This window comes from Panthera tigris, chromosome B3 (assembly GCF_018350195.1).
Source record: "Panthera tigris isolate Pti1 chromosome B3, P.tigris_Pti1_mat1.1, whole genome shotgun sequence".
Classification (NCBI taxonomy): Eukaryota; Metazoa; Chordata; class Mammalia; order Carnivora; family Felidae; genus Panthera; species Panthera tigris.
Genome location: NC_056665.1, coordinates 71,054,733 through 71,081,257, shown reverse-complemented (window position 1 = coordinate 71,081,257; position 26,525 = coordinate 71,054,733). Strand labels below are relative to the sequence as shown.

Sequence of the window (26,525 nt, the reverse complement as noted above, 5' to 3'; positions counted from 1 at the left end):
TGTATATTCATGATATCTGCCTTGGACCTTTGCTTCTTTTGTTAGGTTCACAGGATCAGTTTTTCTTTCTTTTTTCTTTTTCTTCCCCAGACCCCACAGGATCAGTTTGAAATACAAATAAGCTATAATTAAAAAGTAAAGAGAGGGGCGCCTGGGTGGCTCAGTCGGTTAAGCGGCCGACTTCGGCTCAGGTCACGATCTCGCAGTCCGTGAGTTCGAGCCCCGTGTCGGGCTCTGGGCTGATGGCTTAGAGCCTGGAGCCTGCTTCCGATTCTGTGTCTCCCGCTCTCTCTGACTCTCCCCCGTTCATGCTCTGTCTCTCTCTGTCTCAAAAATAAATAAACGTTAAAAAAAAAAGTAAAGAGAGCCTTTATTAGGACTATTATATGCCACTTTAAAAAAGTTTCTTACTGAAGGGTTTAATATATTCACATGGCACAAGGGTACAAAAAAAGGCATAGAGTGAAATCCCTTTCACCCCTGTCCCCCAGTCACCTCACTTTTCTGAAAGCAACTGTTGTCAGTGTCTTGTGTCTCTCTCCGAGATAGGCTATGTAGAAGCAACTAATATTTTATTTAAAAATTACATTTATTTCTGGGGTGCCTGGGTGGTTCAGTTGATTAAGCATCTGACCCTTGAGTTTGGCTCAGGTCACGATCTCGTGGTTCATCAGTTCGGGCTCCATGTTGGGCTCTGCGCTGATAGGTTGGGATTCTCTCTCCCTCTCTTGCTGCCCCTCCCCTCCCTCAAAAATAAACATTAAAAAAAAAAAACTTAAATTGTTTTTGAATAGTACATGTACATAATAAATTCAAAAGTGTACACAGCAAAAGAATTTTGTTTGCCCACTGACAACTCTTGGTCCCCATTTCCCTTTACAGAGATAGTGTCATTGTTTCTTATATATTCTAGATGTAGTCAATATATTGGCATTAAGAGTGTGTCAATATACTGTCAGTGTATTAGTTATGGCTTTCATGATACCATCCTGAGTGTTTGGAAACTATTCAACCAATTTCCTTCAAAATTTTAAACTTACAACACAGGCATACACTGTCTTAACCTGTCCTTTTTTGGCAGGGGGAGGTGGTAATACAATCTTGGTATAAGTAGAAAGATACGGAGCAGAGGTTGCTGGGTGGCTCAGTTGGTTGAATGGCATACATCAACTAAGGTCATGGTTTTGTGGTTTGTGAGTTGGAGCCCCACGTCATCTGCTGCTATCAGCCTGTCAGCGCAGAGCCTGCTTCAGATCCTCTGTTCCCACTCTCTGCTCTTTCCCTGCTGGTGCTCTCCTCCCTGTCCCCCCAAAATAAAAAGATACAGAACAAAAATATACATGCAATTAAGTTGAGACTAGTATGTTTCCAGGAATTGGGAAAGAAACAAGTTTATGAACTCAATGTGATTTATAGAGCCTCTCTTGAGCTACAGGTATTGGGTTAAGTTGGTTTGCCGTGGTGCCCTTCCTTGAAAACCAGCTCTTAGCCACCCTTTGCACCCTCCTCCCCCTCCTTGCAGACCCCATGCTCCAGATCCTGCTTGGATTTACTTTTGGCAACGTGTTTGGAATGTATCTGGCTCAGAATTATGACATATCAAACCTGGCTAAAAAACTTGAAGAAATTTAAAAGGGACTTGGATACCAAGAAGAAACCCTCTAGTTCACGAAGTAGACTCCAGCCCTGCCTCCTGGATATACTGATTTCTGCTGTTCTTGAGGGCCTCCTTACCATCCGAACCAAAAACTTTTGTTTTAAATTCCCGCCTCATCGATTTTCCTCTCTGCTAGATCCTGTGTTGCCTTACAGCACAAAAGGGCCCACAGGTTAAGAAGTACCCTTTTCTGGGTGGGGCACCTGGGTGGCTCAGTCTGTTAAGCATCGGACTTTGACTCAGGTCTTGATCTCTTGGCCTGTGGGTTTGAGCCCTGCGTTGGGTTCTGTGTTGACAGCTCGGAGCCTGGAGCTCGGTTTGGATTGTGTCTCCCTCCGTCTCGGACCCTCCCCCACTCACGCTCTGTCTCTCTCTGCCTCAGAAGTAAATAAACGTTAAAAATTTTTTTAACGTTTATTTACTTCTGAGGCAGAGAGAGCGTTAGTGGGAGAGGGGCAGAGAGAGAGGGAGACACAGTGTGTCAGCACAGAGTCCCTGCGCAGGGCTCGAACTCAGAAGAGGTGAGATCATGCCCTAAGCTGAAGTCGGACCCTTAACCTACTAAGCCACCCAGGCGCCCCAAAGCTAATAAATAAAAAATAAATAAATAAATAAATAAACGAAGTACCCTTTTCCAACATCATCACCTCTGCCATTCCTCCTTGCAGCCACTTGGGATGGCCTAAGACTGGACTTATGGTACTAGATTAGTAAATGTGACCTTTAGTAATTTTTTCTTTATTCTTTGGGATTTCTACTAGCTTTTTTTTTTTTTTTGAAGAAAATTGATGACTTTTGTATAGCTGATCTGTTATAAAGCTGACTTTACAGCTTAGCAATTATAGTGGGTGTTTAAACATTTGGTACTAAATTATGGTTTTTCAAAGTAATTAAAATTAATGTCCAGAAGCCAGTTACTCCTAAATTATCCAATTGTTGTCAGGCAGCTGCATGGTTGCTAATTTAACCAGTAAGTCAGTTTGCTGCCCATTAACTGAGAAACTATGTTCTGAGAGCTCTGTCAGAACTATTGAGTTTAAAAATATGTAAAATAGGGGCACCTGGGTGGCTCAGGGCATGATCTTGGGGTTTGTGAGTTCCAGCCCCGCATGGGGCCCTGTGCTCACAGCTCAGAGCCTGGAGCCTGCTTCAGATTCTGTCTGTCTCTCTGCCCCTCCCCCACCTCTCTCTCAAAGATAAATAAACATAAAAAAATTAAAAATAAGTAAAATAATGGCCTCTGTCCTCCATAGAATTCAGTCTCGTATGCATGTTTTTCCTTAATGATGTCTTTGATTTGGCTCTTTTTGCTCAAAAGAATCATATTTACTTTAAGGCATTACAGGTGCATTTGATATTACATGATAGATAAGTGACACGTTATCTATAAAGGAAATTTTATGCCTTTTCACATTGAGAAAAGTGTTTACATTATAACTTTATAGTGATTCTCATAAGAAAACTGGAGAATTTTTGTTTTTTTCCCTGAAATCATAAATTACCATTGTGATTTGCCAAATTTATAATTTGTCCATTTTTTTTTAAATTAAAAATAACGTTTGGATACATGTAAAACCCAAACCAACCAGCTCCTCTACTCAGGTGCAGGTAAGCCTCCAGTGCCCTAGATGTCGCTCTGGCTCCACGATGGGGGTGGGCCTGAGTCTCTGTGGTTACAAAGTTGGGGGCGGAGAAGCCGAGACTGGCTGGGAAATGATGGCTGATGAAGACGAGGAAGTCAAGCAGATCTTGCAGAAATTGCAGGTGGGAGTCATAGGTTAAAATCTATATGTGCTTTTGTTACTCGGGAAGAAGGGGGGAGTCCAGTTTATATATTACCAGCGAATTACTTGGCGCATGCAGGACGCTGCATGTGTTAGTGAGGTTACTATAACAACTCCTGAGGGTTCGCCCGCTGGCGGAGAGGGGAGCCTCCCCTGTTTCGGAAGGGGCGCAGCGGGGTGTTGGGACCTTCTGCTGCTGACCTGCGTGCACTCAACTTCATTCCTGTTTGGAAGAGGATTTGTTGCTCCTAAGTTTATTCTTGCGCTTCTAAATTTATTCTTCAACGTTCTTACGGAGTTTTGTTTTGTTTTGTTTTTTTTTTTCCGATTCACCCATAACAGATAGTATACACATGTATGTAGCAGATCTGCAGGAGCTATTATCATGTATTGTTTTAATTCCCACAAAGGCCATTTCTTTACTACTTCTCTGCTTTGAAATTGGCCATTTCTTTACTACTTACCTGCTTTGAAATTGGCAACAAGCACAGTAATAGCTTGCACCCCTTGTATCCTGGTTACTCCTCTCAGGACTGCACGGTTTTGATTCTTTTGCACACTTGCTATTCCAGTTTGGGGTCTGATGCAGAGGGTCCATACTCCACCCAGTTCACAGTTGACTGCAGTTGTGAGGAGGGCTAGTCTTTTGTACTTGGTAGGTATGAGCTAACTGGTTACTTGCTCTTTACCGTATTTCCATGACCCAGTATTTTCCTTAAAACTCAGAAACTCAGTTCTTTGTGTTCTAAGACAGCCTGAAATTTAAACATTAGACCTGTGACAGGTTATACCCTGACTAAAGTCTTGTAATGCAAAAAAGTTTAAACATTGGTGGCATTTATTTGTTTCTTGAGCCTATTAAAATAACATTTTTTAGAGTGTGAGCTTTATTTTACTTCCAGTTAACTTGGATTAATTTATTTTCATTCCCTGCCGTGACTCACTGAAATCAGAGATTATCAATCCTGGCTCCATATTAGAGACGTTGTATATATGTATTTGCATACAAATAGAAAAAAGTCTGAAGAGGTATACTAAACAGTAGTTATCCCTGAGGTTGTTCGGGGTGATTATGAGGAATTTCTTACTTTGTATTTTTTACATGTACATACTTGAATTTTAGCACCTTACATATATTGATTTTTCCATGAGACAAAAAGTTATTAAAAATGTTCACTGCAGTGGGGCACCTGAGTGGCTTAGTTGGTTTGGTGACTGACTCTTGATTTTGGCTCAGGTCATGATCTCACAGTTGGTGAGATCGAGCCCGGCGTTGAGCTCTGGGCTGACAGCACACATCCTGCTTGGAATTCTCTCTGTCTCCCTCTCTCTGCCCCTCCCCTGCTTGCATGTGCTCTCTCTCTCTCTCTCTCTCAAAATGAATAAATAAGTATTAAAAAAGTGTTTACTGCAGCAAAACAAAACTAAACAATCTCATGCATATTTGCTTTCACAGCTAGAATGAGACAATGAGACCCTCTCTAATTAAAATTCCTAATTGGCAGCCATGCTGATTGCAGGACAAAAGGAATTGTATTGTAAGTTTTGCTGAGAACTGTCTTTTCCTGGGCTCATTTGTCGTAGATGGACTAAGCGTGTATGCTGGGAGTACCTTGGGTTAGGTGGGCAGGAGTGGTGCAGGAATGGAATGGGGGGGAATGGAGTAGAGGAGAGGAAAAAGATAGTGATGTTACTATTTATGGGAATGGTGGTACATTTTGATTTCTGCCTAAAAAGGGAAAAAGGAATGTAATAAAAGGATATTTTTCAAAGTGTGTTTTATAGACCATTTTCATTTCAGCCATCTAAAGTGCTTGTTAATAGGTGATTTGAGTTCTGCGAAAACTTCTAAAACCAGAATCTGTGGGCTGTGTCCTGAAAATAGTACACACAATAAAATTTGAAAAATATCGCTACTACAGAGGATACTGTCCATTCTCTTTGCTCTGGGTGGGGTTTTAAATTAAGTACAGCACATAACCTGTTGGTTAGAGACAGGGATGATTCATTAAACCATTAAGTCAACATTTTTTTTTAAAGTGTTTATTTATTTTTGAGAGAGAGCACAAGTGGGAGAGGGGCAGACAGAAGGGGACAGAGGATTCGAAGCACGCTCTGTGCTGACAGCAGAGAATCCAATATGGGGCTTGAACTCATGAACCATGAGATCATGACCTGAGCCAAAATCAGACACTTAACCAACTGAGCCACCCAGGCGCACCTCAGTCAACATTTTTAATGAGGGCCTATCATGTCTCAAATCCTGTTGTAGTGCTTATGTATAGTTCTGAACATGGGAGACAGGAGATTAAGACCCTCCCATCATGGAGCTTACATTCTAGTGGTGGAGACAGACATAGGCCACATAATTTCAACTGATAAGTACAATGGAGAAAAATAAGAGTGTGATTTAACAGTGGGCAAAAGTGGAAGTGGTTACTTTAGTTTGGGGAGTCATGGAAAGCCTCTCTGAGAAGTTGATATTGAACTGAGATCTAAATGATGATGAAGAATGAGGCATGCAGAGATCTGGTGGAAGAATGTCCAGGCAGGGGGAACAACATGTATAAGGCTCCCAAGGTGGGACTGAGCTTGCTGAATCTGAAGAACTCCATGAAAGCCAATGTGGCTTGAGTATTGTAGAGGGGAGAGTGAGAAGTGAAGTTTCTAGCAGGGTGAGTAGTGTGAGGTCAGATCGTACAGTCTTCTCAGCTGTGGTTAGGAGTTCGATTTTATTCTACAGTGGAAAACTGAGAGTTTGTGAGATGATGTATATATTTGTAAAGTCATTCCAACTATAATGAGGAGAATAGGAGAGAATAGAAACAAGATGACCAGGTAAGAAACTATTGCAATAGTCCAGGCAAGTAATGGTACTGATTTAGTCCAGGATATTACTAGTGGGATGGAGATAGGTAGATGGATTTAATTGTGGAGGTAGTTACGATGTGACAGATGTGTTGTGAATTGTGTTATATATTTCTGCTGCTGTTCATTTTCAGGAAAGAACAGGTAATGGAAAAGCTTTGGTGTCCCAGGAAGACTCAGAGACAGAGGTATTTAAAATAGGAAAGGGAACATTTACTTGGGAAGAATACAAGAGAGCCAGAAGGTGACTTGACAAAAACAAAACAGAACAAAACAAACAAAAATAGGAGTATTTGAAGAAACAAAATCCTGGAAAAACACCAAGGTTCTCAAATTGGTCTGTTTGTTGTGGAAAACAGTGGCTCTCACATGTTTATCATATTCACAAAGGTCATATATTTTCAGATACCAGCTTAGGAAAAATCAGAGATCAGGTTATTTTTGTCAGGAAGTCCAGTTTTCAGGGGAAATTTCAAAGTTTTATACTCTGGAGGCCAGTCCCATATTGGATTATCTTATTAACTTTTTGTTTTATCTCAAGTTGCAAAGTGTTTCCCTCCTCTTGACTATGGTATATGAAGTGCTTAGCCATACTGGAAGCCCTGCTGGGGCTGGGAGAGAGACAGCTGTCATCATGGTGCACAGACTGGCACGGAACTTCACCAGAGTGGTCCTGGGACAGTGGCTACTTTTCTTCATGACCTGTGCATTTTGGTGGACCTGTCTGCCTGCCTCTTGTGTCATTCCTAGTGAGATAGAGAATCAATAATTCTAGCCCCCAACTGGTATGTCCAGCCAGTCTCAAATTTCCTTGTCTGCCGTTCGCTCTTCTTTTCCACAGAAATCTTGAGTAAAAGGTGAAAGATTTACACGATCTGAAGAGAAACCAGAGCATGGTGTTCTCTCCTGTTAATGGTACCCTTTTTACACTTCCTAGGAACTGGTGGATCAGCTCTATTCGTTTCGAGAGTGCTATTTCGAGACACATGGTGTGGAGGATGCTGGAAGGAAGCAACAGGATGTGCGGGAAGAGATGGAGAAGACCCTGCAGCAGATGGAGGAAGTAGTGGGTACGAGTTGCAAAAGAGCATGGAGCCCCCGGCGGGAGGCTAACTAACGTGCGGCAGAGTTTTGCTCCCTCTCTGTAAACTCTGCTATATTGTTTGTGGCTGTTGCAGGATGGTACAACAGAATATTTCTTCTTTTTTAAAAAAAATTTTTTTTCAAAAATTTTTTTTTTTTTTGAGAGAAAGAGCAAGCGAGCAAGCAGGTGAGGGGCAGAGAGAGGGGGAGACACAGAATCTGAAGCAGGCTCCAGGCTCTGAGCTGTCAGCACAGAGCCCAACGCGGGGCTCAAACCCATGAACTATGAGATCATGACCTGAGCCGAAGTTGGATGCTTAACCGACTGAGCCACCCAGGCGCCCCAACGGAATATTTCTTCTAAGGGCCACTGTGTAGGATGGCAGCCTACCGGTCCTCTAGACAGTGTTTTCCAAAGTTTGATTATAGCGAATGCCATGAAATAAAAGAACATATTTTTTTCTGAGACTGTTCTTCTTAATTGACCTTTCTGCTTCTAATTTTTTTTACTTCCAAATTTTTTATATAATGATCATGCCATTATCTTTCTAAATATTTCTTCCTGCATTTAGTCTTATCCTTTTGTTTGCCTCTTTGCTCAAGTGTATTCAAAGATTCCTGCTGCTGACTGGTTAAAGTCTCAGCACCTTAATTTGGTATGAATTAAAATGGTATTCAAGTCTCTATTGTCTGACCAGTTCTGTTGTTTGTTTTCTTCTACTCTTCTCTCTGCCTACTTACTTACAGAGGAACTTTCTGTTTCTTTTGGGTTGGACTATCAATTCTTCCTTGAACATGCTACAGGGGTTTCTGCCTCTCTGTCTTGGTTGACATAGTTTTCTCCTTTTCACTTTTTAAAGCTCATTCATTGGGATATGCCATATGCCCCTTTTCATTGTTGTTTTAATTTTCCACGTATATGCTTTGTTCTCTCTATCAGCTCTCTACCAGAGGGGCAATAAGCCCCTCCAGGGTAGGGATAATGCTTTCTTTGTTACCCCATTACCTAATACAGTACTCTGCATATGGTAGGCTTTCAATAAGTGGTTTGTTCATACAGATTTTCTTCAACTGTTTCATTCCTAGGGCTGACCTGAGGTTATTTCTTGAGAGAAAGTGTCCTGGTCTTATCTGTAAGATTGCCTCAGTTTTTCCAATTGCCTTTATCTTTTTCCCCTTCCACCTAGGTTCTGCCCAGGGCAAGGCCCAGGTTCTGATGCTGACTGGGAAGGCACTGAATGTGACTCCTGACTATAGCCCTAAGGCTGAGGAACTTCTGTCCAAGGCTGTGAAGCTGGAGCCCAAGCTGGTGGAAGCCTGGAACCAGCTGGGTGAGGTGTACTGGAAAAAAGGGGATATTGCGTCTGCCCACACCTGCTTCTCTGGAGCCCTCACCCATGTGAGCCTTCTGTTATACTCTTGGAAAACACAGATGGGAAAGATGAGATTCTTTTGGTTCTATGAATTTCCCTAGGATATGAATACCAGAATAGAACTATACTGGAACTAGGAGAATGAAATCAGAGGGGAGGGAGAGTCGGAGCAGACCTGGATGAGGAAAATAGGGCCAGGGGACTGAGAAAGGAAGAAGATGATGGGATCAGGTTCAGGGATAGATGAGAGGTGAAGAAAGATTAACAACCAAGTTGATCCTTGTAGATAGGGGTCTAAGATATAGACGGCAGTAAGAATTAAGATGAAAAATTAGATTTAGAAGATTAAGATGCATAAGAAAGGGGAAATAGAATCAGGAAGGGTGAGTATGTGTCTTCTCCATTTGCAGTGCAAGAACAAAGTCTCCCTTCAAAACCTGTCCATGGTGCTTCGCCAGCTGCGGACTGACACTGGAGATGAACATTCTCGTCATGTAATGGACAGTGTCCGACAGGCTAAGTTGGCCGTGCAGATGGATGTCCATGATGGCCGTTCCTGGTGTGAGTGCTCTCAAAAGAAAAAGGTCTCCAAGTTTCTAGAGCAGTGGTTCTCAGTATGGCTACACTCCACAATCATCTGGAGCCCAACCGTTGAGTCTGGTTCTAAGTGTCTTTGTTTTGAAGAAGCCGGAAAGGTATTTTAATGAGCCACTATTCTAGGAACTCTTGGATCGTTTCATCTAAGAGAAGACACTTATTTGCACATAAGCAAGGCAGGACTTTTGTGCAGTCTGTTCAAGTTTCTCCTTTGGGTCTATGTTTGCCTCTTTATCCTAGTGGAATTTGGGGTATACTAAATATAGTGTTATCACTGGATTTTGTCAGATGTGGGACCTTTCAAATAGACCCTTGAGGGTGACCAGAATAAGTTATATCTTGAACCTGGGCTCTGAGATGATTCATCACTATGTATCTCAGTTTTTTCTCTGCTTAGGAGGGGCAGGATGGCTGGAGTGGGCTGGAAGTGGGTGTTTCGCCTCTCCTAGGTACAAGGATAGAGCCAGGTGGATATTTTCCTTCCTCAGATCAGCTAGGCTCTGGTTAGATAGTTTCTGCCAAGGGCAGACCTTGTTAAGAACAGGGATCTCTGGTGTAGTTCAGAACAGTTCTTTCTCCCCTTCCCCTTGCTGGAAGTATGAGGGGATTTTTCTCTGATACTTGCTGTGGGAATCTGGCTGGTTGAAGCTTCTGGAGGTAAATCTCACAGTATTGTGGGGGCCTCCTTATGACCTGGACCTGTCATAGACTCTTAAGTCTGAAGTTCTTTCTTGTCTGGCGAGAAAATGGGACGCAGGATTAAAAGTGAGAGATGGCTAATGTCTGGGAAAAGACAACCTGGTATAAGGGTCTTTGCCCCGTTTTTTTTATTAGGATCAGAAGGCTTACAAACATGGTGATGGACGTGCACAAAGAGACAGTCTGTGTGTGAACATTAACTCATGGACGTGAGGGAAAGGGGGTCTTGAAGATATTCGGGGTTAGGGGTTTGGGTTAATACAAAACAAAATCCTGGCACCAAGTGGAAGGTTGTATACAGCAGACAGGGGGCACCACCTCTGTTTATCTTAGGTAGCCTAGGGGATGAGACAGATAGAGCAAGTAACCTCAGGGTTCACAAGGCACCTTTTTCTTTTGCTAATCAGCTCCGCTCTGGGCAGCTTCACCCACAGGCAGGCAGCAGTCTATAGCCCTAGTTACCTGTTTACCTAACTTGATCCTTCCCTCCTGTGAAAGCAGCTTTCTGCTGTAGTGCTAAATTGGGGGGCGCTTCTGCCCTGAATATCTAATCTTGGTTATTTCATATACCTGTGTTCTGTATTGGGGCCTTCGTCCCGCCCTCTCTATACTTATTTATCTAATCTTGTTTACCCAAACTTGGCTGTGAACATCCTATGGCTTTGTAATTCGTTAAGCCTTGTTAACCCATTGGTGTAAGCCCGGGGAATTTCTAAGTTTATTGCCCCACAGGGACCCCTGGAGTTTCTTGCTCCCAGACTTGTCCACGCTGAACCTCCAGCACTTTGTCAGTTACAGTTCAGGTGTGCCTACCTCAGCACCGGGTCCTGCAGCTCGTGAGTGTCTGCCCTGGTCACTCCCTGTGTTCGCCTGACTCTCTCCAGTTTTAGGGGCAGTGGTTTGCCCTGTGTCGTTCCCTGTCTTCTGGATCCAAGAAGAGTTGAGGATTTTTCAGTCTGTCAGGATGGAGTGGTAACTTCCAAGCCCCTTACACAAGGAGCCGGAAACCCTTTGTTTCTCTTTCAGATATTCTGGGGAATGCATATCTTTCTCTTTACTTCAATACTGGCCAGAACCCTAAGATCTCCCAGCAAGCCCTCAGTGCCTATGCCCAAGCAGTAAGTATTTATGGTCACCCCGGCCAGATGAATAGAGGTAGGAACAGCAATTTCCATGTGGCTCTTTAGCAAGCAGCATGGGTGGTCATTAGTGGCGTTCAGTGTGTGTGGTTTTGCAAAGCTGTGTATGCAGGGGTGACTTATTTCTTCTTAATTTTTTTTTAAGTTTGTTTTTATTTATTTTGAGAGAGAGATAGAGAGCAAACAGGGGAGGGGCAGAGAGAGAGGGAGAGTGAGAGAATCCCAAGCAAAGCTCCATGCTATCAGCACAGAGCCCCCCATTGTGGGGCTCAAATTCACGAACCAGAAGATCATGACCTGAGCCAAAATCAAGAGTCAGACACTCAACTGACTGAGCCACCCAGGCACCCCTATACCTTCTTATAACTTGAGTATTAGCAACAGCCTGCAAGGGTGCCTCACTGCTAGACAGCTCTTTGAACTATCCAGGTTTCCTGTAGGCATGTATAACCAATTGCAGAGCCCATCCCAACATGTTCATCTTTTGTAGTGGGGAAAAAGTCTATATTAAAATAATGCTTATTGGGGCGCCTGGGGGGCCCAGTTGGTTAAACATCCAACTTTGACTCAGGTCATTATCTCCCCACTTGTGGGTTTGAGCCCTGTGTCGGGCTCTGTACCTAACGACAGCTCAGAGCCTGGAGCCTGCTTCAGATTCTGTGTCTCCCTCTCTCTGCACCTCCTCCACTTGCACTCTGTTTCTTTCTATCTCAAAAATAAACAAACATTAAAAAAATTTAAAGTAAGGCTTATTAATATTTGTGTACATTTTTAAAGAAAAATGAAAGCACTAATACTTACGTATAAATTAAGTGCTCTCCCTAGATTAACCATGAGATACTGTGGCTCTGGATTTCCCACAGGCTACAATAGAAAACAGCATATACCCCATTCTGCAGTCATTTCCTTGGGATTAATCCACTGGAGTTCCTGCTTTGCTTAGGCTTTCAGGCTGTTTTTATATCAGTAGCCACTTACATGGGGATTTCCTTCAGGCGTGAGAGTCTGGCCACTTATTATTAGATGCTTCACATTGGCCTTCTGACCACTTTTGATTTAGGCCTCCTATACACTTTTCTTTTTTTTTTTTTTTTTGCTTTCTTGCTTCTCTTGACATAGACCTTTGCTTTTTAATTTACCATTACTTATTTTGTTCTGTGTGGCAGAATAAAGAATGCACCTACCTTATATTCATGTTTGTAGTTTAGGGACTGGCCTTTTTTCAATCAGGGAGCTTTAAGGAAGAGGAATTATATTTTAGTCTTATTTCTTACTTTGGTGAGTGTTTACATTTTAAAAAATAATAATAGTATAGTTTTAAAAAATTTTATATTTGGCTTCTGCTAAATTGTTGCTTTTAACTCTTAATGTTGTTACCCAACCATAGACATATTTGAGCCAACCATTTAAACAATGAAAAAAAAAATTTTTTTTAGTGTTTATTTATTTTTGAGAGAGACAGAGAGACAGAGTACGAGTGGGAGAGGGGCAGAGAGAGAGGGAGACACAGAATCTGAAGCAGGCTCCAGGCTCCGAGCTGTCAGCACAGAGCCCATGTGGGGCTTAAACTCACGAACTGCAAGATCATGACCTGAGCTGAAGTCAGACACTTAACCAACTGAGCCACCCAGGCACACCCAACCATTTAAACAATTTTAATTCATGTGTTTGTACTTTTGTAATGTGCTAGGCAATGAACATAATTAGAAAAATACAACGAATATAGCCAGGAACATAGCAGTTTCTTCACAGCACATCTGTTTACACTTGCATGTGGTTTCTGGCCATCAGCGTATGTATGTATGTATGTATGTATGTATGTATTCATTTCTTCTTTCATTCTTTTTTTTTTATCATTTTTTTTTCTTTTAATTTCTTTAAATTCAAGTTAGTTAACATACAGTGTAGTATTGGTTTCAGGAATAGAGCCCAATGATTCTTCACTTACATATAACACCCAGTACTCATCCCAACAAGTGCCCTCCTTAATGCCCATCACCCATTTAGCCCATCCCTATACTCACCTCCCTTACAGCAACCCTAGGTTTGTTCTCTGTATTTAAAGGTCTCTTATGGTTTGCCTCCCTCTCTATTTTTATCTTGTTTTTGGTTCCCTTCCCCTATGTTCATCTGTTTTGTTTCTTAAATTCCACATATGAGTGAAATCATATGAGATCTTTGACTTATTTCACTTAGCATAATACACTCTAGTTCTATCCACATTGTTGCAAATGGCAAGATTTCATTCTTTTTGATCACTGAGTAGTATCCCATTATGTATATATACACCACATCTTCTTTTTTTTTTTTTTTTTATTTTTTTTATTTTTTATTTTTTTTTATTTTTTATTTTTTAATATATGAAATTTACTGTCAAATTGGTTTCCATACAACACCCAGTGCTCATCCCAAAAGGTGCCCTCCTCAATACCCATCACCCACCCTGCCCTCCCTCCCACCCCCCATCAACCCTCAGTTTGTTCTCAGTTTTTAACAGTCTCTAATGCTTTGGCTCTCTCCCACTCTAACCTCTTTTTTTTTTTTTTTTTTTCCTTCCCCTCCCCCATGGGTTTCTGTTATGTTTCTCAGGATCCACATAAGAGTGAAACCATATGGTATCTGTCTTTCTCTGTATGGCTTATTTCACTTAGCATCACACTCTCCAGTTCCATCCATGTTGCTACAAAAGGCCATATTTCATTTTTTCTCATTGCCACGTAGTATTCCATTGTGTATATAAACCACAATTTCTTTATCCATTCATCAGTTGATGGACATTTAGGCTCTTTCCATAATTTGGGTATTGTTGAGAGTGCCGCTATAAACATTGGGGTACAGGTGCCCCTATGCATCAGTACTCCTGTATCCCTTACACCACATCTTCTTAATCATTTGGACATTTGGGCTCTTTCCATAATTTCTGGCCATCTATTTAGATTAGAGAATCAGAATTTGACTTTCTTTTTTTTCTTAATTTTTAAAAAAATGTTTATTTTTGAAAGAGAGAGTGAGTGAGTGTGTGAGCAGGGGAGGGGCAAAGAGAGGGGTCAGAAGATCCAAAACCAGCTCTGTGGTGACAGCAGATAGCCCAGTGCAGGGGCTCGAACCCATGAATTGTGAGATTAAGACCTGAGCTGAAGTTGGATGCCCAACCGACTGAGCTACCCAGGCGCCCTCAGAATTTGACTTTCAATGGATGCTTTAAGGGGGCTTGAATGTAGAAACATGATTCTGCCAGTATTTGGAGCTGGGCTTGTGGGCAGAGGAAATGCTTTAAATAAGTGAAATTTCTTTTCTAGGCTTTCCTCATTTATACCATTATCTCACTATTAAAAATTTTTTTGATCAGAATGCTTTTACACATTTATTTTATCTGTATACTATTGCATGGATAAATTATAATCATATTTTAATATTTCATGTACACATAAAAACCATTACATCATTGAGGTGTCAGGGACTGAGTAATATACCACTCAAGCAGTTACTCTATAAAAAGGTGGGTGTAGGTAACATTTTGACAAGGAAGAGGTCTAGGGCATGTTGACCATCCTTAAGAGTGAGATAGGATCCACTGATTGTCTTTCTCTCTCACTGTAGGAGAAAGTTGACAGGATGGCTTGCAGCAATCCTGATCTTCATCTGAACAGGGCAACGGTAAGATGAGTGGGGTAGTGATCACCTGAGTCAAAACAGTGACATCTGGGTCTTAGCCTGGGAAGATAACTGGATATTCACAGGGACAGGTTGAGTACAAACTCTGAGAAGAGAGCCAAATTGTTTCCAGGAAGAGCTGGCTCAGTTTGACTTCAGTGTCTGATGGAGTGTCTGGTGGGAAAGGAGAAGGGTCCGAGGCGGTGGGAGGGGTACATAGAGGATGGGAGGACAGTTTAGAAGACTTTTCTGAAATGTTCATCATAAGTATACAAATAGAATGACCCACTATCTGCAGCTTAGCTGTTTTAGAATTTGGAAGTTTGCTTCTTTGAAGGGATGCCATCTTTGGGGTTCGTGATCACCTTAGCCAGGATAAAGGACGTAAAGCATTGCTGTTTATTCAGATTATTCATTGTAGAGCAGGAGAACAACTGGCAGAAGGGAAACAGTTTGTTTCTTTCTTTCTTTCTTTCTTTCTTTCTTTCTTTCTTTCTTTCTTTTCCTTCCTTCCTTCCTTCCTTCCTTCCTTCCTTCCTTCTTTCTTTCTTTCCTTCCTTCTTTCTTTCTTTCTTTCTTTCTTTCTTTCTTTCTTTCTTTCTTTCTTTCTTTCTTTCTCTTTCTTTTCTTTTCTTTTCTTTTCTTTTCTTTTCTTTTCTTTCATGTTTATTTATTTTTGAGAGAGTGAGAGCCAGGGAGGGGCAGAGAGTGAGAGAGGGAGACAAAGGATCCAAAGCAGGCTCTGCACTGACAGCAGAGAGCCCGATGTGGGGCTCAAACCCATGAACTGTGAGATCATGACCTGAGCCAAATTTGGATGCTTAATCAACTGAGCCACCCAGGCGCCCCGGAAACAGTTTATTTCCGTAGATTGCTAGTGCATTGTGCCATTACTCCCCTCTGTGTAGTTTGTGTTAAATATACATATAATTGGGAGGTTTTTGGTTACTTCTTGTGCAGTTACATAAATACGAAGAGAATTATGGGGAGGCCCTGGAGGGCTTCTCTCGGGCTGCAGCACTGGACCCTGCATGGCCAGAGCCCCGGCAACGAGAGCAACAACTTCTGGAATTCCTGAATAGATTAACCAGTCTCCTTGAGAGCAAGGTAAAGTTGTCAAAAGGCCAAATCGTACTTTTATCCCCCTGACCCTGTGGATCAAATAAAATAAGAAAAGACTAGGCTTCAGTAGTAGTGACGCTACCTGTAGAAGTGGGTAGGTGGGAGTAGGAATAGGTTTGCAAAGAGAGCAGACTAGCTTCCAGCTTATCTTTTTTTCCTTTTTTGTAAATTAAAAAAAATTTTTTTAAGTTTCTAAAAAAATATTTTTTTAAGTATTTATTTTTGAGGGAGAGAGACAGAGACAGAGTGTGAACAGGGGAGAGGCGGAGAGAGAGAGGGAGACACAGAATCTGAAGCAGGTTCCAGGCTTTGAGCTGTCAGCGCAGCTGACTTGGGGCTTGCACCCACAAACCTGTGGGATCCTGACCTGAGCCGAAGTGGATGCTTAACTGACTGAGCCACCCAGGTGCCCCATCCTTTTTTTTTTTTTTTTTTTTTTAATTTAAGCCCAAGTTAGTTAACATATAGTGTAATAATGATTTTAGGAATAGGATTTAGTGCTTCATCACTTACATATAACAACCAGTGCTCATCCTAACAAGTGCCCTCCTTGATGCCCATCACCTACTTAGCCCATCACCCACCTCCCTGCCATCAACCTTCAGTTTGTTCTCTGTATTTAAGAGTCTCTTATGGTTTGTCTCCCTGTTTTTCTTATTCTTGGTTCCCTTCCCCTATGTTCATCTGTTTTGTTTCTTAAAATGCATATATCAGTGAAATCATATGGTCTTTCTCTGATGGACTAATTCTGCTTAGCGTAATATACTCTAGGTCCATCTATGTTGTTGCAAATGGCAAGATTTCATTCTTTTCGATTTTTTTTTTTTTTTTTTTTTTTGCAGGGAAAGGTGAAGACCAAAAAGTTGCAGAGCATGCTGGGAAGCTTGCGCCCAGCCCATCTAGGCCCTTGTGGTGATGGGCGCTACCAGTCAGCCTCTGGGCAGAAGTTAACCCTGGAGCTCAAGCCCCTGAGTGCACTACAACCCGGTGTGAACAGTGGTGCTGTGGTCCTAGGAAAGGTGGTATTCAGTCTCACCACAGAGGAGAAAGTCCCCTTGTGAGTTTGTTTTTCCTTTCCTCTTTTTCATTCTTTTGAATTGGTCTCACTTGGCCTTTCTTTGACATTTGAGGACATTGTTTGTGGTCACAGATTAGTGAGTTCTGCTTCCCTCTGTGACTGTCTCATGAGCAGGTATAGTCGAGGTGATATCTAACAGTCTCTCTGTAGATTCTGTCATCACCCATTTTTTTCTCTGAACTTGGTGCTCTGTGGATTCCTACATCCATAGCTGAAATTGAACTGCTGTGTTTTTTAGAAGACAGAAGGAAACCTTGAAATTCTCCTGCCTCTTTGTGTTTTCATGATCATAGAATTTAAAGGAGGAAAAATTTTCAGTCCTGTTTGGACTTAGGTATGACTAGGCAGTTCCGAAAGGTTAGCTTTGAGTTAGAATTTAAGGCCTGATGGGGATATTGTGTCAGATATTATTTAACAAATATTTATTGAGCATCTGGTATACGTGTGGTAGGGAGTGAAATGTAAAGGATCCAAGTGAAGGTGCTAACAGTCTAGTAGAGGATATGAGTTAAGAACATTCACCTAGAAAAAAAATGTTCTTTAAGGTTTAATTTTTTTAAGTTCTCTCTGCACACAGCACAGGGCTCAAACTCATAACCCTGAGATCATGAGTTGCATGCTACTGACTGAGCCATCCAGGCACCCCTTACTTAGAAGATTTTTAAGCCTTGAAAAATTAGGGTTTAGTCTGTGCCATCAGTCCTTGGTCCTTCACTCACTTCCTAATCCCTTGTCGACTGGTTTCCTTTTTCTGTTTTCTACTGGATTTGTTTTTTTCTAGCCTCACCAGTGTCTGGTCCAGTGGCTTCCACTATGTGGTTCCACAACACTGTCTTATCTCTCACTGTTTATTCCCTTTCATATCCCTTCTGCTTCATCCAAACTGAAACACTTCCCATAATATGCTCAAGTTTTCTCCATGATGTTTCCTAGAGACATATGGGTTGAAGAGCAAGAAGATGGATGAGAAAAGTTTTGTTAACTAGAGCAGACCCTAGAGCTAAGAGGAATGAGAAGGAAATTCAGACAAAGGTGGATTTTAGGGGGCCTTGAGAACAAATATTTTGTCACTCCTTGGTTTCTCTTCTTCTTAACTTCTAAATGTTAAGTTCCAGGAGGACTCTCTTTTCTCTCTTTACCAGGATGGCAAATAGGTGCTAACTTTTATCACTTGGCAGCAGCTGCCCAAGTTACTGTGTAGAAGGATTCTGAGGCTTTGATTGGATTCACCAGGAGAATGTTGGGCTTGATTGCAGGTTGGCTATGAATTCAGATGTGTCAAGTGATGGCATGTGTACCAGTTCTTCACCATCTCATTTATAGATCATCTCTTTTGGTGATGTCATATAAGCCCAAGGCTTTGGCTGCCTTCACCATACTCACAAGTGGATCTCCAGCCCAGGCCTCATTTCCAAGTTTTGGATTCGTATATCCAACTGCCTCTGGGCTCCAATCAGAAATCTCTAACTCAGTAGGTTCAAAATTACTCACTTCCTCTTTCTCTCTAAACTGTTTCTCCTCCCTGCATTCCTTGTCAATCGGTGGTACCACTTCTACTCAGTCTCTTAAGACTTCTAGAAGTTGTTCTAGAATTCTCCATTCTCCTGCATTGTGGTGCTCACCACGTCCATACATTTGTTTTGGGTTTTTTGGTCCCTACCTTTCTATCTATACTGACTTAATATAGCTCCTTATTGCTTCTCCAGACACATCTTCTGACTCCCTTGTTTTCCTCCAGTGTTCCACAGTGCAGAGAAATATTTCCCAGATGCAAAACCGACCATCGCCATTTCTTATCTAAAATCCCTTACTGCTGCTGTGGTACTTTTAGGATAAAGTTTGAACTCCTTAGATTGGCTTAGCATGCAAAAACCCTTCATAATTTACTCCTTGTCTGTCACTTTCCCACTTGTGCCTTTTGTTACTATCATGGGATTATTTTGTGGGTTTCAGAACAGCTATTTTTATGCCTCTGTGCCTTTACACACTGTTCCTGTGTCTGTCTGGGTAATCCTTTTACTGCTTCTTGATATAGATAACATTTTCCCCCCAACATTTATTATAAAAATTTTCAAACACCGCAAAATTGAAAGAATTTTACAGTGAGTATCTGTGTACCCAACCACCTGTATTCTTCTACTATTTTACTATACTTGGTGTATCACATGTCTATTTATCTGCTTATTTATCCATTGATCCATCTTATTTTGGTACATTTAGAGTAAATTGTAGAGATCTATATACTTTCCTCTGAATACTCCAGCGTATAGTCATTAACTAGAGTTTGGTGTTTTGTTTTGTTTTTTACAGTTTTCTTCTTTTTATGTAAAAATTTACGTAGAGTGAAGTATACAAATCTTAGTGTACATTTGCTGAGTTTTGACTAACACGTACAGCTTTGTAACCCAAACACCTGTCAAGATAGAGAACAGTAATTACCAGCACCTCGGAAAGTTTTCTCATGTTCCCTCCCAGTCAGTCCCTGTTCTCATTCCCTCAGAGGTTCTTTATTTCTACTGAGGAGTAGTTTTCCTTTTTTAACCCAGATAATTTTTCATCCTTTACAATTCAGTTTGAGGGTCTCCTCCTCAAGGAAATCTTCCCTGCCTTCTAGTTTTGAACATTTCTCCTCTGGGTTCCCACTGTCCAATCTTTGGCCTCACTGAACTCATCACAAGGGAAAAACTATTCTGGCACCTGTCACATTTGTCCCGTAAGTGATGGTTTAACTGTCTGACTCCTGCTTGACTGTAAACTCACTCATAGCTGGATCAGTGTCTTATTGCTAAGCACAAAGCTTGACGCATAAGAGGCATTCAGGGAAAGTTTGTGGAACTGAATTAAATTGACAGTGATGGTGGTTAGAGAGTTGGAAGGTTGTGATGGTTAAATTGATAGACCAGGAATAATGTCACAGCTGCAACATTTTGAGCTGGTTCATTATTATTTGTTGAATGGTCTCAGTGTGCAGATGTCTCAAGTTCTTGGTCAAGTGACAGACTGATGAGTCCTGTGCATATGCTTTAAAGATATTACATATGTAAGACAAATGAGGACTCAGATGGTAGATGATGGTACCTGTCTTAAGTTTTCTAAGTAACTAACTGAGAAAGCATTTGTTAATTTTGCTGGTATTCTAAAACCACTGTTTTTGCTCTTCTTTCCTGCCTGCTTTCCTCCCCACCCTTCCCTTAACCTGTCTTAACCTGGCAGTACATTTGGCCTGGTAGATTCAGATGGACCTTGCTGTGCAGTGATGGTGTATAATATGGTACAGAGTTGGGGAGTGCTCATTGGGGACTCCGTAGCCATTCCTGAGCCCAATCTTCGGCTTCACCGAATTCAGCACAAAGGAAAAGTGAGTGATGGCCAGGATTTTTTCCCAGCTTATAGGCTCTGAAAGTGGGACCAAGTTTATCTCTTTTAATAAATACGTAAGGTAATGCATATATATATATATATATATATATATATATACACACATACATATATATGTGTGTGTGTGTATGTGATATACACACATATTTCCATATATGATGTATATACTTTTTTTACTAAAAAGGGAACCTATTGGTAAACAAGAATTAAAAAAATGGACTGGACAGAGAAAAATACTGTATGATAACACTTATATATGGAATCTAAAAAAGCTGAACTCATGAAAACAATAGAATAGTGGTTACCAGTGGCTGGGGTTGTGGTGGGCAAATTGGGGTGATGTTGTTTAAGGGTGCAGACTTGGAACTAGTAGGTAAATAAATCCTGGAGAGCTAATGCACAGCACAGTGATTACAGACAACAGTATGGTATTATATACTTCAAAGTTGCTAAGAGACCAAATCTTAATTGTTGCCACAACAAAAAAGCAGTGGTAACTGTATGACATGATGGGGTGTTACCTAACACCATGGTGGTCATATTCCAATATATAAATGTATTAAATAAACATGTTTACACCTTAAACTTATACATGTTAGATGTCAATTATTTCTATAAAAAATTTTTTTAAAAATGGACTGAAATATTATCACTCAGATATTAGTTTCTTATATATACCTACAGTCTTTTTTCATAAATATGTATATATACATATATACATTTATAAACATATATTTATAATTATATACTTATATATTTATATATATTATTTATAGTATATACATATATGTATGCGTATATATATACATTCATATGTATATTTTTAATGAGTGGAATATTATATGCAATGTTTGTGAACATTTCCTGCAGTTTAACATATTCTAACAGCATTGTTTTGAATTGACACACAAAGGTGGTGACGAAGATGATGATGACAGTTAACATTTCCTTAACACCTTAACTGACTGCTAGGTGCTGGGTTAAGAGGTTTATTGCCTATACTGGCTCATGTAATAAACACAGAAATCTTCTTAGAGTAGCAGTTTTACCACTTTTTCACCATTTAGATCAGGGGTTGGCAAACTGGCCTATTGATCAAATCTGACTCCCTGACTGTTTTGTATAGTCTGTGATATAAGAATAGTTTCTATATTTTTATTTATCTGTTTTTTTTTTATGTTTATTTATTTTTGAGAGAGTGAGAGACAGAGCACAAGCAGGGGAGGGGCAGAGAGAGAGGGAGACAGAAATCTAAAGCAGGCTCCAGGTTCTGAGCTGTCAGCACAGAGCCCAATGTGGGTCTTGAACTCATGAACTGCAAGATCATGACCTGAGCCAAAGTCAGATGCTTAACTAACTGACGCACCCAGGCTCCCCAGTTTCTATATTTTTAAATGAAAAAATTGAAAGAAGAATATAATAACTGGTGATACATGAAAATTATAGGGAATTCAAATTTCAGTGTCCAAAAAGTTAATTTGTTTGGGAACAGAGCCACACTTATTTGTTTACTCTTGTCTGTGGTTGCTTTTTGCACTATGGGGTCAGAGTTGAATACTTCTTCTGTGACAGAGACCATATGACCCACAAAGCCTAAATTAATTATTATTTGGCCCTCTACAGAAAAAATTTACTTCTCTCAGATCTAGATTATTTTTAATTTTTCCCAATTATAAAGGCACTGTAGTAAAAAAATTTCATATCTGCCTATATCCATGATTATTTACTTAAGTGAATTTCTAAGGTAGAATTCTGGTTCCAGAAGGTATGCAGAATTCTAAGACTTTTGATTCATATTGTCAAGTTATTTTTTGGAATGTTGGACTAGTTAATACCAACAGCAGATGTAATTGCTTCTTTGTAGTTTTCTTTTCAAGTCTGGGTAGAAACCTTTGAAAAATTAAATGCTGATTTTACATGAAAAAATACAGCATCAGTATTGTTTCGCTTTGGTTTCTTGATTATTGGTGAGGTTGGACATTTTATCAAGTTTATTGGCTGTTTATATTCCTTTTATAAATTGCCATTTTTTTGTCATTGCCCATATTCCTGTTAGGATATTTAAAAAATTGACTTATGAGAACTGTTTAATTCACGTCTTCACTTTGACTTAAAAGTGCCTCCTTCACAACTCCCAGTGGGACAATAGTTTTTGGATGAAGATGTTTTAACAACATGTTTTATGGTCTAAAGTACATTTGAACTGGTAAAGTGGGCTGTCTTTTCTGTTATTATTGGAATGTCTAAACAACACATTCTGTTTCTTCCCCCTGATAGGGAGGAAGAAGGGAGAATTAACTTGAATTTATCTTTGGCAAGTTAATTTAGGGCCTTACAAACACTGGGACTAAGAGTTTCTCAGGCTTCTCGCCGGTGGCCGTGTGCGTCTGGTTTTCATTGTCAAAAGACACTGGGACGGGCAGATTCTGTGAAGGCTGGTGGTACCCTCTAGTTAGGCAGCAGTGGCACCTGTCATTTTTCAGAGATTTGCTCCATTCTTGTGGTGAAACTACTGGCATCTTACCTACCCAGACTGTCCTTCTGAAGATTGAAAACTTGGGGAAAATTATATCCCCTTTGTTAGGGGATATATAAAAATAGACTCAGCTTTATTTATTTGACGTGAGACGAAGGGAAGGAGCGTATATACTGAAGGGATAGGAAGAGGGAGAAAGTCACAGATGTGTATCCCTGTGCTTCCACCTTAGGATCTGTAATGAACCTCTGTCTGTCTTTTCTAGGACTATTCCTTTTGCAGTATTCGTGTGGAGACACCCCTCCTGCTGGTGGTGAACGGGAAGCCCCAGGGCTCCAGCAGTCAGGCCGCTGCCACAGTGGCATCACGGCCACAGTGCGAATGACCGTCCTTGACTTGCATGCTGAAGAAGGAGCGGAGGCGAGAGGATAAGCTCAAGACCCTCAGCAGCTGGGCCAGCTCCACCCAGTGACTCAGCCAGGAAGGGGGGATGTTGTAGATGATGACTTTCCCTTCCCCTGCCCTGTAGGACACTTTGTGTCTCATCTTTCTCTCCTGTTCACATGTTCAGGTTCTCTGTGGCCACACACTTCCCTGGTGTAATCTGTCCTGCCTCTTTCATCGCTCTTCTGTGTTTTAGGCAAAGAGCATGGAATTGGTAGAAGTGTTGGCATCTTGCCGTGGGACAGAGTCCCCACGGCTTTCGTTCTTGCCTCCTTCCTGAGCCTCATGTGTATATATCATTGCAGTATTTATTGCTAAGGGAGGGGGCTTGGTTTTTTAATGGCTTGTTTTTTTTGCAACTTTTATTTTATTTTTAAACATTAGGTCCTTCCCCTTCTTTGGGGCTGGAACAGAATTAAATTTGTTTGGAGAAAAAATACTGTATAGTTTGGCTTCATTCTCTTCAAGCTTAGATTTTGGTTTTAGGATCACTTCAATCCATTGTTGTAATCCTCCCCCCTCCACCTTTTTTTTCTTTACACTAAATAGTTTATTTCTCTTCCAGTTAAAAGATTTCTGGCAACAGGTATCCCAAGGCAGGAATGGCAACTCCACAAAAAGTCACTGGGAAGCAGCTTCCAACCATTTTCCCATTCTGTCATCCTTGGGGGTGGCCCTCGTGGTGCAAGATGGCAGCAATATTACTCGAATAGTGTTATTAGGCTGAAAGACCAGAGAGTGCCAGATACTCAGTTTCTTTAGATTCTAGTGATACATTTTGTAATAGTTTCTCTTAATACCCTTGAGGAAAAATGGGAAAATGTGAAGGAGGATTAATAGCTAACTGATGGCTGTAACCAGAGAGAACATTAATGGATACAGATAAATTTGGAAGATTTCTGGTGATCTGGCTCAGGTCTTTGTACTTGTCCGGTCCTTTTGAACTTCATCAGTGACTTGAATATCATTGGTGGCTTATTCATTCTATGAAGAATCTAAAGCATAGAGGAATCCTCAGAGAATGGGTAATAAAATCAGCATCTATCTATCTAAGAATGTTATAAGGGCTGAATCTAAGATAAAAGTTTGAAGTCCATTCTTTTGGTCTGAAGAGGCCAACTTTCCAGGTGTATCTTTAGCATTATGTATGAAAAATTATCGAGAATTTTTTTAAGGTATATTTTTGTTTGAGCGCATGTCTGTGCGTGTACGAGTAGTGGTGGGGGTGGGCTGAGGGGGAGTCGGGGAGGGGCAGAGAGAGAGAGAGAGACAGAGGGAGAATCCCAAGCAGGTTTTGTGCTGTCAGCATGAAACCCAACATGGGTCTCAAACCCACAAACTGTGAGATTATGACCTCAGCCAAAATCAAGAGCCAAACACCTAGTGGACTGAACCACCCAGCTGCTCCAAAATTGCTGAGAATTTTAGTAGATAAAGTTAGTATGAGTAATCAATATGATACGGTTGCAAAAACACTTTTTTGGCTGTACCAATGAATCTGTAGCAGCCAAGGAGAAGAGGTCTTGTTACAGTGTCTGTCAGACCACATGTGGAGCTTTGTGTTCAGTTCTGGGTGTTGATTTTGAGACCTATAGTCATGGAAGAGCAATCAGGAACTTGAAAGGGTGTAAAATATCTTGAGAAGTGGTTGAGGGCAACTGGGGAGAAAGTGGGGCTGGTGCAATGTGTGTGCATTAGAGTCAGTAGACAGATGAGACCAGGTAACCATTTTCCTTTTACTCAAGTCCTGAGTATGGTTTGACATACTTTGTGTAGGGCCAGGCAGTAGAAAAATGGCCAGTAGTTGGTAGAGTGAAGCAGAAAAGATTCTATGATGAAATACATGGACAAGTGAATATGCAAAACATGTATGTACAGTTTAAAGAGTGATTAGAATATCTGAAAATGTCCACCTGGCTTCAAAACTAGAACATTAATTTGTATCTTAGAAGCCCTTGTGTTCTCTCTATGATCTCATTTGTTTTCACAGTTATATAATCTCACTGATCACACCATAATTTAGTTATTCTGTTAAAGGATGTTTGGGTTTGTTTGTATCAAGGAAGTACATTATTAATATCCTGCATGTGTCCTGATAAGTAAGTGCAAGAGTTTCTTTTTAAAAAAATTTTTTTAATGTTTTTATTTTATTTTGAACGAGAGACAGAGTGCGAGTGGGGGAGGGGCAGAAAGGGAAGTCTCTGCGTCGGCACAGAGCTTGACATGGGGCTCCAACTCAGGAACTGTGAGATCATGACTTGAGCCAAAGTCAGATGGACGTTTAACTGACTTAGCCACCCAGGCACCCCAAGAGTTTCTTTTATAGCAATGATTCTCAGAAGAGTGGTCCCCAGACCAACAGCATCAAGACCACCTGGAACTTCTTTTAATGCAAAGTCTTAAGCCCCAATCCATGAATTAGAAACTCAGGGAAGAGTCCAGTAATCTGTGTTTAACAAACCCTCTCTGGGATTCTGATGCACACTAATGTGTGAGAAGCACTGTTCAGAGTATTAGCATGAGGGCAGAATTGCTGGGTCTCAGAATATACACATGCTCAACTCTTTTGAGAAATACCAAACATTTCCAAAGTGGCCGTTCCAATTAATGTCTCTACAGTCAGTGGATGAGTCTTCCTAATGCTCCTTACTCTCTTCTATATTTGGTATTTGTCTTATTTTTTAGGGACCACAGATTTGGGAGGTTTGAAAGATATCCCTCGTGGCCTTAACTTGCGTTTCTCTCACTACAAATGGGTTTGAGCATATTTTCGTGTATTTATGAGCTACTAATATTTCTCACAGTGAAAGGACTATTGTGTCTTTGACCGCTTCTTTACTGGGTTTCAAATTGATTTGTAGGACTTATCTTCGTACTAATCTTTTGTCATTTTATGTGCTGCAAACATCATCTAATGGTTGCTTTTGTTTTGTAATCTCTGCACTGGATCTTTTGTTTAATAGATCTTAATTTCCGTGTTACTGAATTTAGCAGTCTTTTATGGTCAGTGCTGTTTGTGTTTTAAGAAGTCCTTTCCTGTCCTGAAGTCATAAAGATATTTCCCCTCTGTTGTTTTATGCTTTCATCTTTTTCTTTCATTATGACATTTCTTTATGTTGTGGTGTAGGTATATACTTTTTTTCTTAATGAATAATTAATTGGCCCAGCGTCTT

General features: G+C 40.8%; 1 protein-coding gene across 2 annotated transcripts; it reads left to right on the top strand.

The window, feature by feature from the left end:
- The first annotated feature begins 3,347 nt into the window (after positions 1 to 3,347).
- Positions 3,348 to 24,496, top strand: TTC5 (tetratricopeptide repeat domain 5). Of its 2 annotated transcripts, none has more exons than XM_007091383.2 (10): positions 3,348 to 3,421; positions 7,247 to 7,379; positions 8,580 to 8,791; positions 9,176 to 9,326; positions 11,088 to 11,179; positions 14,801 to 14,857; positions 15,815 to 15,961; positions 16,819 to 17,033; positions 20,268 to 20,412; positions 23,174 to 24,495. In XM_007091383.2, exons 1-10 carry the CDS (start codon positions 3,371 to 3,373, stop codon positions 23,291 to 23,293), a joined length of 1,323 nt encoding a protein of 440 aa, XP_007091445.1. In that variant the 5' UTR covers positions 3,348 to 3,370; the 3' UTR covers positions 23,294 to 24,495. The 2 variants fall into 2 exon arrangements, with proteins under 2 accessions (XP_007091445.1, XP_042845236.1); XM_042989302.1 differs by lacking the exon at positions 3,348 to 3,421 and adding an exon at positions 3,810 to 4,096 and having other exon boundaries at positions 23,174 to 24,496.
- Positions 24,497 to 26,525: the final 2,029 nt, after the last annotated feature.

Coding starts and splice junctions, on each gene's coding strand:
- TTC5 (XM_042989302.1), top strand. CDS start 4,025: ATGCAGAGGGTCCATACTCCACCCAGTTCACAGTTGACTGCAGTTGTG. Junction 8,792..9,175: donor TCTCTGGAGCCCTCACCCAT/GTGAGCCTTCTG, acceptor CTCCATTTGCAG/TGCAAGAACAAAGTCTCCCT. Junction 11,180..14,800: donor TCAGTGCCTATGCCCAAGCA/GTAAGTATTTAT, acceptor CTCTCACTGTAG/GAGAAAGTTGACAGGATGGC.